General features: G+C 42.9%; 1 protein-coding gene and 1 long non-coding RNA gene across 2 annotated transcripts; one reads left to right on the top strand and one right to left on the bottom strand.

Annotated features, from left to right (window-relative positions):
- The first annotated feature begins 95 nt into the window (after positions 1–95).
- On the top strand, positions 96–3,671 carry LOC138624602 (uncharacterized). The gene is made up of 2 exons (XR_011311165.1): positions 96–1,664; positions 1,697–3,671. It is a non-coding gene; the product is annotated as an uncharacterized lncRNA (long non-coding RNA).
- On the bottom strand, positions 1,499–9,887 carry lrpap1 (low density lipoprotein receptor-related protein associated protein 1). Its single transcript, XM_069704931.1, has 8 exons — positions 9,607–9,887; positions 8,660–8,804; positions 6,629–6,759; positions 5,649–5,769; positions 3,673–3,828; positions 2,825–2,907; positions 2,130–2,306; positions 1,499–1,828 (listed from the first exon to the last, which is right to left on the bottom strand). The coding sequence occupies exons 1-8, from the start codon at positions 9,766–9,768 to the stop codon at positions 1,760–1,762; spliced, it is 1,044 nt and encodes a 347-aa protein (XP_069561032.1). The 5' UTR covers positions 9,769–9,887; the 3' UTR covers positions 1,499–1,759.
- Positions 9,888–11,494: the final 1,607 nt, after the last annotated feature.

Genomic DNA, 11,494 nt, shown 5'->3' with positions numbered 1-11,494 from the left:
CAGGGAGGACAGGCTGACTCAGCTGGAGAGCGGGCGGCGAGGGCCAGCGAACCGACTCTGCAGCGGCCGACTCAACGACACTTCAGAATAGTTTTCAGTGCAGATTATCTCTAAATAAGCTAAAACGCAGTCGAGCATCGCATCGACAGTAATTACCAACGATTCATTCCACGCAGAAAAAAAAAAAAAGAAGACATGTCTGGGAGGTCTTTAATGCAGCTGCCATCTTTGTCTTGTGATTTCTTATATACTTGTTCTCAAAAGTTTTCCTCTTTCGATGACTTTTACCCCAGAAATGTCACTTGTGTGACTGCGTGTCACTTATATCTGCGCAAGTTTTTAGAAAATGGGAATTTTTATTTTGATATTCTCTCAAAATAACTGCTGAGCGCGCGGTATATAAACGGCTTTAATTACAACTGTTATTGCAGATCAGAAACGGGGATAAATAGCAGCTCCGCTTGCTTACAATTTGTAAAACTAGAATTTTTTTTTTAGGTTAAATTCTGGCTGGAGTTGTTTGTCATTACCTCTCTCGAGGGCACCGTCGCCATGGGAGCAGAATATGATCTCACAACGAGATGAAGCCCTCCTCATCGCACTTACACCTCACAGTCGACTGTTGGGCGCCCGGCTATCATTCCACATCAGAGCGGAAACGCACTCGGTTGAAGTAAGCAGCTTAGAGTTATATCCAGGGTGCAAATTACATTAATCCAGGCCCAGGTGGGCCAAGCAGGACACGACTGAGTGATCAGCCAGCAGCGAACATTATTCATCACAGTAATCGATGCCTCTGCTTGTGGTGGCTGAGAAGGCAGTGACAGAGATGGAAACCTACGGCGTGAGTTTCAATTTCTCACCTCGCCCTCGATGTCATCAGGATGAATTTGACAGATTTATTTTTATGGTTTTGGTTCCTCACTTTAGCGTCTCAGAGGAATGAAGGATGAGTTGGGAAAATGTCCAACTTTCCAGGGAAGAGTCCGTTAATGTCACCACAGAGATGCTTTTCCTCTCATTGTAAATATGAACTGCTTTTATTTATGCAATAATAATATAAACTATATTTTTAAGACACCACAGTATGTATGTTGTTGGCACGTGTATCTGAACTGACTATTAAAGATTGCAGTTTCATTTTCAGGTCCCTGTGTTCCTTCAGTGGTTCTCGGGTTCATACGACGTAACCTCACAGCAGGTTTGAGCACACGTGATGTCGCAGTTATTAGTTGAACAGCTAACGACAGACCGGTGTGGACAAACTGACATCACCTGGTTGAGAGTGAGTCAACGACTGCTGCTCCTCCGTCCACAGACACCTCCGCACAAAATACAAAGAGTAAAGACACATTTTCATTTCTCTCGTACCTGCCTGATCAGTAACCACGGAGCACCGCGCTGGCATGTAAACTGTTTATTTTAGATTGGACTGATAATCTGATCAGTTATTTAATCACAATAAATCCAGCTGATTTATAAGAATATGTCAGAAGCATCGTATTTACAAACAATTTATTCATCCAACGATTTTTGCTCTTAAAAAACAAAACTAGAAACACTTTTTTTTTTTTTTTTTTTTACAGTAGTTGAAAGGGAATGGTGGGACGTAGCACACACGTGTGTGTGTGTGTGTGTGTGTGTGTGTGTGTGTGTGTGTGTGTGTGTGTGTGTGTGTGTGTGCGCGTGTCTGTAGAGAAACTACAGTATTTCAGTTCATTCAACCGTCACTCACATGTCGGCCGCGGTCCAAAACCTCTCAGAGCTCGTTGTGCTCGAGTCCCCGACTTGAGATCTTGTTGGATAAATCTTGCATGTGTTTCTTCATCTGGAAATCAAACAATGAAATATGTCCTGTTAGTTTGTGTGGTAAAATCAAACATGCTCTTCTTGACACAAATGTACAGTTACAATAAATCGCAGGAGAAAAAACATTAACCAACATGAATAATTGGGTTTAACCGAGTCTAAAAATAATTCCCTCTGGAGCTCTTGAACTGTGTCCAACAGCCATTTGTTCGTAACAATAAATGCAGGAATGAGAGACTCATTATATTCATCATTATATGAATTTCCGCTGCAGGTGAATGGCCATTAACTCAGTAAGGAGCCTCTTCGCTGGGACTCACCTTGTAGCCCATCTCCCTTGTCTTCTCGGCGAGTGTGTTGTACTTCTCCTGGTTCCTCTTGATGTGCTCTTCGTCCCCTAAAGTCTCCACGTGTCTCAGCTTCTGGTGGGACAGCTCCAGCTGCTCCTGGTAATGGCTGTGCTTCTCCACCTTGGTCTCGAAGTGACGCAGCTCCTCCTACGCCGACGAGGAAAAAAGAGGGCGTCGAGCATGAGAGTTGTGTAAGTTCGGCTCGCCCTCCGTGACACGCACAGCTGCGCCGCCGAGCTGATTCGCACCCTGAGAGGTGACTCGCGCAGGAAATGTCAGAGAGAACTGAATATTTATCCTGTGATACATCTGATCTCGGAGCCAGATAGCTTTTAAAACGCTGAAACTCAGACGCTCGCTGCATTTTTCTGCTCACGTAACAGAGGGTGAAAGGAGCACAATGAGGCACAGAGGAGCGGACCACTTGTGAACTTTAAATACATAATGCATTAAATGTGATTGTAATAAGTTGCGCTCTGTTTGGTGGCTCACCATACACAATTAGTGCTTCGCTACGGTGAAAACTGCAGTTACTGAAAGAGCACTTAATTCAAAAGTTTTTACGAGTTATACTCCGATAGAAGAAAAACTGTTTTCTACGAACCGACTGGTGAAAGCAGAAGTGACAAAAAAAACAACCTTGTCCCCAGAGACGTAAGCGCTACCTTGAGAGATGCCAGCTCGTCGTTGCTGAGGTTGGTTCTCTTGGCGGCCTCCCACAATTCAATCACACGAGGCTCCCGAAACTCTGCAGAGCAAGAACAGACGGAGGGGAAGATGAGGAGATAAATAATCCGAGGAGACAGTTCGGAGCCGCAACGATACTCAAGAGGGAGGCTGCAGATACTTCATACGATACAATCAGAACCACCAGACACCCCCTCGGTTGCTCCATCAGTTTGAATAGAAACACAACATATGAAAGAAGAAAGCTGCGTGTGTTCAAACTTCAGCTTTGAGGTGCTGTCAGATATTTCTCTTCCCTCCTGAAGTCTTACAAGAAACTGCTTGTGTAACAAAACCAGATGGGGAAAAAAAAAAAAAAAAAAAGATTGTTTTGAGGCAGGAAGTGAACAAGCAGTTGAGAGAGGAACAACCTGGAGGGGAAAGAGGAGAGAAGACGTAACGGAGGGATAATGAGTCAGCAGAAGGGAGCTCGCCATCATCTCAACTCCCCGACAGACTCTCGGTGAAACCTGCACGAACTCTGCAGCACGGTGACGTCGGCGAGGAGCGCAGCGATGAAAGACTGCAAACTACAAAAAACAACAACAACAACGATATCACGAGTCTAACGGATGTTTTCTCTGCTAAACAGCACGAGGACGGAGCTGGTTTATGTCTTATTATGACTGATGATCCCAGTAATTTAGCTGATGAGATAAATGGAGAGCGGGACTTGAGATGTAAAAAGAAACAAGCTGAGTGTGTGTGTGTGTGTGTGTGTGTGTGTGTGTGTGTGTGTGTGTGTGTGTGTGTGTGTGTGTGTGTGTGTGTGTTTTCTCGCCCTCACCGCTGTCCTCGGTGAAGCCCTCGTGGCTGAGCTTCCGGAGGCGTTCGAAGCCCTGGTTCAGGTCTCTCATCTTCAGCTTCAGGTCCGTGTGCTTCTGCTGCAGAACGTGTTCTTTGGCGTCGCCCTCCAGGGGGGAGATCACGTTCTTGTGGATTTCTGTTGAGACGAAGGGGGGAAAAGATGGAGAGGTGAGGTGATTGAGGCAAGGTGGGAGTTTAACGCCGACGCGGTTGGATGGCCGGGTCGGTCGGGGCGAAGTGGGGGCTGGGGGTGGGGGTGAAGGGCAGAGGAGATAAGGGGAGGAAATGAGGAAGAGATAACAGAGGGAGCCGTGGATAGAAAAAGCAGCATTTAATAAGGAGAGTTCCGTTGGAGCCATAAAATAACCTGTAAAAATGTTATATGGCTGCTTTAACCTCCATATATCAGATTTATTTCTCTACAAGAACCCCGAGTAGCCGACAAGTACAGTAGGGTAGTCGGCCCACATAAAGGAAAAAAAAAAAGTGTTTTCATTTTGAATTTTGAGAGTAAAGTGGAAATGTCAAGAATAAACTTGACATTTTAAGATGGAATTTTATGGCACTATTTTCTTGTCATTATTTTTCTTTAAATTCCTTTACAAACTCATATTGCTCTTATCTATTCTAACTCATCTTTTATTCTAGCTCCTATTTCTCTGAAACTGTTTATTATTACCGCTTTCATATCTTTACATTTCATTGTCTTCATTTTTGTTCTTGTTTTGTTTTTATCTACTTTTCTTAACCTATTTCTTATTTCACTCTATTTTACTAATCTTACTGTAATTTTGTTTTTTTAAATTGTCCTTAAATTAGAAGTGCACAAAAACTGTATGAAAAGTTCTATATAAATAAAGTTTGATTGACTGATTTCTTCAAAGGCCAAATCTTTATTACCCCACTGTGTTAATGCGCTAAAAAATAAATCGTTTTACTTTCTTACTAAAAAACTATTTTGAAGTACAATTTTTTCCAGTTCATCTGCACCAGACTTTGGAGAATATAGTTGTTTGATTTATTCTTTAAGGAATATATCAAAAGGTCAACATTAATCTTGAAATGTCAGGTTTAGTCTTCTTCTTTTCCCTCCTTAATGTGCCCCTAATACTCTGTCTAATATCAGCCTAGTATGAGTTAATACCTCCGTGAGGTTATGAAATTTCTGCCCGTCTCACCTCATAAAAAGGTAAAACCGACATAGACGGACAGCAGGGCACAGACTGAATGATAACAGCTGACATTTGGATCAGAAGACAAACGAAAAAAAACAAAAAAAACTGGGGAATCCAGACGGGCAGCAGATGGAGGTGGAGGAGGTGGAGGAGACTCCCCTCGAGGCAACATGTGATTGGCTCAACGTTTAAGAGCATCAGACAAGCAGAAAAATACCGCCGGCTTTGTTTGAGAAGAAATGAAAAGTTCTGACATAAAACAGCTGCAAAGCGTCAGTCACATCTGACGGAGACGTTCAGGTCCTCCTCGTGTCTCTGAAGAACAGCGAGGCCCGTCAGCTCCGCTTAAAACTCCCAGCTGGATGTGACGTGATGAGCGGTGATGGAGCGGAGAGGCGGTGGAGGGGCAACATGCACGGCCTGATATCCGCCACCTACGTGACACGACCGCTCGGCCGAACAGACAGGCAGGCAGGCAGGCAGACAGCCAGCACTGCACACCTGTATATACCTATAACATGTGCACACCTACAAACAGCACACGCAGCAGCAAGATGAGGACGACCGAGGGGGAGATTTTTTTTTTGCATTATTTTGCACCTAGAAAATACAAAACAGATCTTATTTATTAGAGAAATAGTTTGTTTGTACATATTTTACGTGGGGCTTTGAACCCTGGGCTGTTTTCAGAGTTATTTCACTACCTCCTCATTCATTGTCGGGGCTACCCGTTTTTTCCGAGGTGGTGCGACACGTGAAGGCGGTGATTCCCACGACTCACCCTCGGTCCTGCTGACGGTGTCCATGAGGATGTCGTACTCGTGGGTCTTGTCCTTGTGGTGCTGGAACTCCCTCTTCAGGCTCAGCAGCTCCTCGTTGGAGAACTTTCCGGAGTTCTTGGCCTGCCGGCGGAGGAGCCGCATGAAGGTGATTGGTCAAAGTAATCCACAAGCAATCAATACTTAAAACAGTGCAGCTGCCCGATTACATGCTTGAGAAAGTATCAGGCACAGAAACGCCTATAAAACACACAATCGATCAACTAACTGGACTGTTATAACACTATCTTTACACTGAATATGTAATGAATACATGGCATACTTTTACTTATCTAAAGTTTAAAGTTTTATTGTTTGCAGCTGCAATTAAGCGGAGAGATTTTAATGATTTAATTTATGTGAATTGCGCTGCAACACTTAAACTCCACTGCATGAGATAAAAACATGGAATTATTGGCGAGATTTTAATTGCTTTGTCTTTTCTCAAACACAATCGCTATAATTTGTGCTTACAAAAAGCTGCCATTGTGCAAAGTCGTGAAAAACTGGTCATTAAACGACTTTAGACTTAATTGCTGTAATATAACCTGAGAGTAGAGCTTCTCCACCGGCGTGCTTTGTGTGCTGCAGAAACATACATCATGTGCAGCACGAGCTTTTAGAAAATCTTTCTTTCGCACACAACCGTGCAATTACTGTTTCAGATGTAAGAGGTGCAATCAAAGACTGCCGAGGCTGCTGCGTGACAAGCTCGTAACTGTTACTTCAAACGCTCGTAACCTCGTAAAATGTTCGCTGCTCCGGATCTTTTGTATTTAAAGCTGAGTGACGTGTCTGTAGTAGCTGAATTGTGGTGTCCTCATGGCTGTGGTGGGTTTTTAATAAAATGGCAGCGACAGGGGAGCAACAGGAATCCCACAATGTCACTACAAAGAACGAGAGCGTAAAAATGAAGGCAATCGTACCCAGAAGAAACACAAACCTTGTTCCAGAGTTTGTCCAGTCGCGGATCGTCGAAGACGTCTCCCTCTTTGGCGTCGTGGTCTTTCAGGAAGTTGCTCTCCAGCGGCCTCGTGTTCCTCTTCCCGTCCATCCCGTACTTGGCCAGGATGACTGCCGAGTGAAACGACCCGTTAAGACTTTCATCAAAACTCTGTGGTCTCTCGGGGAAACAACAAAACGGCAGGAAGCTGATAAACAAGTAAACGTGAAGGATGTTCATCATTTGAAGCCCTCGACAGTAACTCATTCAAAGTCACCGTTGGAGCCATAACGTGGTTTTTGTTTCATAATGCACAACCACCGTCTCTACCGTGGAGACGCCGACATTTGAAGAGTCTAGAGAGTCCAAGTGCTCTCAAGAACACCCGCAGGAATCAACAATTAAAGTTCAGATCAGCTTCCTACAGGAGAGAGGAGTCTTCGTCAGCTGCCTTCGCATTGAGCACAGGAGCGAGGACGTTCGTCATGCTGCTCGTTGACATTCAATAGAAACGAAGGAGAAGCCGCACAGAACACTTCATTCAATCCAAAACTCAGCAGGACGTCTGCAAATACAAGGTGAACATAAGAATAAATAAAATCTAATCTAAATGCATCTAAGGGCACAAATTCATGTTTCACAGGACATTTAACTAATTGTGTCGCCACAATTAGTTTATTTTTATTTTTTTCTGCAGCAAACTGGTTAAATATTGGACAGAAGGGACTTTGCTCTGACGAAGCTCTGCCCTCATTATTCTGCTCCAGTAAAGCGTTACTGCAGCAGCTGATTCAGCACCATCACAGCACTGTTTGAAACCCATCAGAGTCACATATTAACCACTGACTCTTCATTAGAAGTCTGTCCTCATAAAGAGGGTGAGTTTAAAATCCTCATAAACAGGGTGCAGCTTGATCTCTGTAGTACTTCTGGACTTTAGTTTACATTTTATGTTTCAAGTGAAGGCTCTTCACCCACGTGATCCAATAGAAACAGTAAAACAAGCTTTTACACTCAATGATCAACCGATTTGCAGAAAACAAATTGTGAGAATTTGACTGTTGGCAAGATCAACTCCACCACAGAGGAGCGAGGAGCAAGGAGGAGGAGGAGGAGGAGGAGGAGGAAAGAGGTCGGAGCAGGTGGACTGAGCTGCCACATGGAGGGAAGCGTCCACCGGCTGCAGAGTGGAAGCTGGCTCGCTGCCAGCTGGTGCTGAGGTGGAGACACCTTCATGCACTCACACAGGGTTTCATCAACACATGCCATGCCATGCCATGCCATGCCTGTCCTGTCCTGTCCTGTCCTGTCCTGTCCTGTCCTGTCCTGTCCTCTAAACATGTGGATACAACGCATAGACTTGCTGGATACTATTTTGTTTACCTGCTGGTTTACAAAACTTAAAACATATTTTAGAATTTCTTGTAAACTGTCTCCATGTCCAGAAATATGTAGTTTGGACTCAAGTATGTCCAATACGTCATCCTGATCCTTTACCATAACATTTTTTGTACATAAACAAACAAAAACAAAACAAAAAAAATCCATGTACTTGCCCTATAATTAATTTCTCTCTGTCTCTGAAGGTCATTGAAGGACACCTCAACTAAATTAAAGCTGTTTTTCGACTGGTCTCTATAAACTACTGGCTTTGAATGAGAAAACTAATGAACACTTGGCAGAATCGAAACTTTCTGAACCGTTCAGAAAGCCGTCACAGATTCTGATCGCTAAAAAGTAAAGAGCCGGTGCTTTTTACTTTTTTCGTGTACATCAAAATAGCTTTAAAGTAAATGCTGTAATACTTTCACGTTTTACCATCTGCTTAATGTTTGATGGCGTTTTTGGTATTTGGTGATTATCAGCAGGTATGTGTTCAAAATAACTGACATTTCAAGCATAATTACTTGTCAAAGAAATCCAATAAATTCCAGCACAGCGTGGCACTACTAAGGTCATGGACTGAATATTTATGGCAGAGTGGCTGAGGACAGAGCGAGGACACGGTTTGATCTCCTGCATCGGTCTCACCGTTGAAGTTGCGTCGCAGTTGGGCCTCTTTCTCCCCGTTTTCATCCAGACCCTCCACCTTCATCTTCTTCCACTGCAGCTCGTCTTTCTCCTGGATCTTCAGGTCACTGTGCAGCTCAGCCTGCCGCACCGGAGACAACGGCGTCTGTCAAAACCGAAAGGAGCCGCCAGTTCAGGGCTTGTTTAGACAGAAGGATGGAGAGGGTTTGCAGTGAAGACAGACAGACGGACGGACGGACGGACGGACAGACAGATAGGACGCAGCAGATACCCTGCATGACAGCTGCAGCTTAATTGTTATAAAGTAGTAAAAAAAAAATAATAATAAAAAAAAATATATATAAAACTGCTAAATGTAGGTTCAACTTTGAAGTCTGATTATAACCCATATTTGACTAATAATCTGAATGAAATACTGGATTATGAAACTGGACCATTTTAACCTAAAAAAAGAATAAAATCAAATTAAAAATAAAAGCTCACACTGGGGAAGTTTTGATTTTCAAAATGTTCAACATGTCAGTCATCATGCTGCCTTATTAGTGGAGCTTTTACATGTTCCTACCAGAGAAATGCTCAAAACGACAGTTATTTTTTTTGTCTTGTTAATCAAACGATGTCTCCTGTTTACTTCATTATTAATCTTCTTGATTAATTGATAAAGTTGTTTGATCTTGAAAATAATCGTGTTAGAAATGTTGACCAGTGTTTCCCATCAGGCCACGTGGTTCATAAACATAAACATAAACATAAACATCAACACAAAGATGTTCCATTTATTATCACGGAAGACTAAAAGGAACCTGGAAATATTCACATTTAAAGATTTGTTTTTCATTAAAAAACAAATAAAATAAAAAATGACTCGACTCATTTTCTGTCGATTATCTTATGAAGTCATAGTTGGTGAGGTTCCGTATGTCCGTAAATACTTCTCGGATACGAACCCTTTGAGCTTTCTCCCAGACCTGGTTCAGCTTCGCGACCCTGAACTCCACCGTCTGTCCGTCACCGCCGCCCGGCTTCTGCTCGTTCACGTCCCGGGAGTATTTCCCGGCCATCGCGCCCGCGCCGAGACACAGAACCGCGACGAAACACTGCAGCCTCATTTCAAAATGAACTACAGGCAACAAACGGCGAAAACAAAACAATGGTTAGCCCGACGAAAAAACAACAAATTTGTACAAACGGTCTGTTGTTGTTGCAAGTCATGTGCTCCAAAGGGGCGGGGGGGAGGAGGGGTGGCAGTACTTCCTGAAGAAGTGCATTCTGGGATATGTCGTTTTGTACGGCTCGGGCTTCCGGTTCTTAGTACAGCCGCTTCCACCCGTTTTAAACTACAATGCCTGGAATGCGGCGCTGCTCAGTTACCTAGCAACGCAGCTGCCGAACCCCGCGCGAGCAAATAGGAAGCCTCCACGCGTTTACAGTGCGCGTGACAGCGCTTGGATGCGGCTCACTGTCGTCACGTGACGGGTCGCATTTAAAAAAACAACCAGAGCGCTTCACACACACACACACACACACACACACACACACACACACACACACACACACACACACACACACACACACACACACACACACACACACACACACACACACACACACACACACACACACACACACACACACACACACACACACACACACACACACACACACACACACACACACACACACACACACACACACACCGATCTTTGACACTCTTCATATTCAAAACAGCCAAATAAATTAGATTTAGTCAGACAGCTTGAGTAAAAGCTTTTTATTATTGATCCAGTGAATTGGTAGCCTTGACATTTATTATTTTTTTTAACAAACCATTCATTCCAATGCACCAGAATAACTGAACTGAAGTCATTTAAACTGTATTAAACTTGGAGAACCAACAGGGAAACAGATGGAGGGACATTATTTTGTGCCCACTCGACTTGATAAAATTGCTTTAGAACTTTAATGTCAATAAATCTGATTTGGCTGAAACTGAACTGAGTTGAAGTGAAAGCGAGAGAATGAATAATGGCCTTGTGGGTAAGCGCCGTGCAGCAATACACAATAGCTCAACAAAAGAGCAAAACAAATCACATAATCTCTCAGTGATTTTAAAAAGTCAATCTACCATTTATCACCAAAGTCCTTTAGTACTTACCGGTCAGAGGAAATCAAATTAAACTGTTATTTGAAAAAAACAATTCCACCCTTAAAATACTTTGTTTAAGAACAAACAGTCACCGTCGACCTACACAAACATCTGAAAAAAAAGACTTTCATGGAGGTTGAATGAAATTTGAAGAAACAGCAGACTAAATGCAAAAAAAAAAAGCCAGGAGTGTCATGTTTTGACATTTTAGTTGAACCCATAAGGTCGATATTGAATCAAATTAGGAACAAAATTAGAGGGAGCATTAGCAAGAGGCCGATCCATGAATACCAAAAGTTATATCTCATTATTTTAAGACTTTGTTGACACGTAGTTGGAGCTTATGATCTCACTTTTTCGATAAACTTTGCACTCAAATCCCACATTTGCATGAATGCAGGACCTTGTACAGTGTAAACTATCTTGATCTTTTCCAGCCACTAATATCTTTATCAACCTTTGTTATGTGACATGATGATGATGATGGGCAACGTTGGCACACATTCATTATTACTTTTCTTTTTCTTCCGATTTTCTATCATTGTGTCCAATGAATATTCAACTCAAATAAATAACCGTCTTTAAAAATTCTACGTCAACAAATTAAGTTTACACTTTGGCAAGTGTAATAATTTGTGTCTACTCTGCTTGGCAGAAATGTGCTCCTCCGTAGTCTCGTTAAAGTTGAG

The sequence above is a fragment of the Brachyistius frenatus genome, unplaced genomic scaffold (assembly GCF_029030835.1).
Source record: "Brachyistius frenatus isolate BFR_SWC_R1_liver_20210118 unplaced genomic scaffold, ASM2903083v1 Contig_53, whole genome shotgun sequence".
NCBI classification, from domain to species: Eukaryota; Metazoa; Chordata; class Actinopteri; family Embiotocidae; genus Brachyistius; species Brachyistius frenatus.
This window is presented reverse-complemented; position numbering and strand designations above follow the sequence as displayed.

Excerpts from the sequence above, each read along its gene's own strand:
- lrpap1 (XM_069704931.1), bottom strand. The coding sequence starts at position 9,768 with ATGAGGCTGCAGTGTTTCGTCGCGGTTCTGTGTCTCGGCGCGGGCGCG. Across the intron at positions 3,829-5,648 it reads CACCGTCAGCAGGACCGAGG|AAATCCACAAGAACGTGATC; the intron begins GTGAGTCGTGGG and ends TCGTCTCAACAG. Across the intron at positions 1,829-2,129 it reads CAAGGGAGATGGGCTACAAG|ATGAAGAAACACATGCAAGA; the intron begins GTGAGTCCCAGC and ends TTTGATTTCCAG.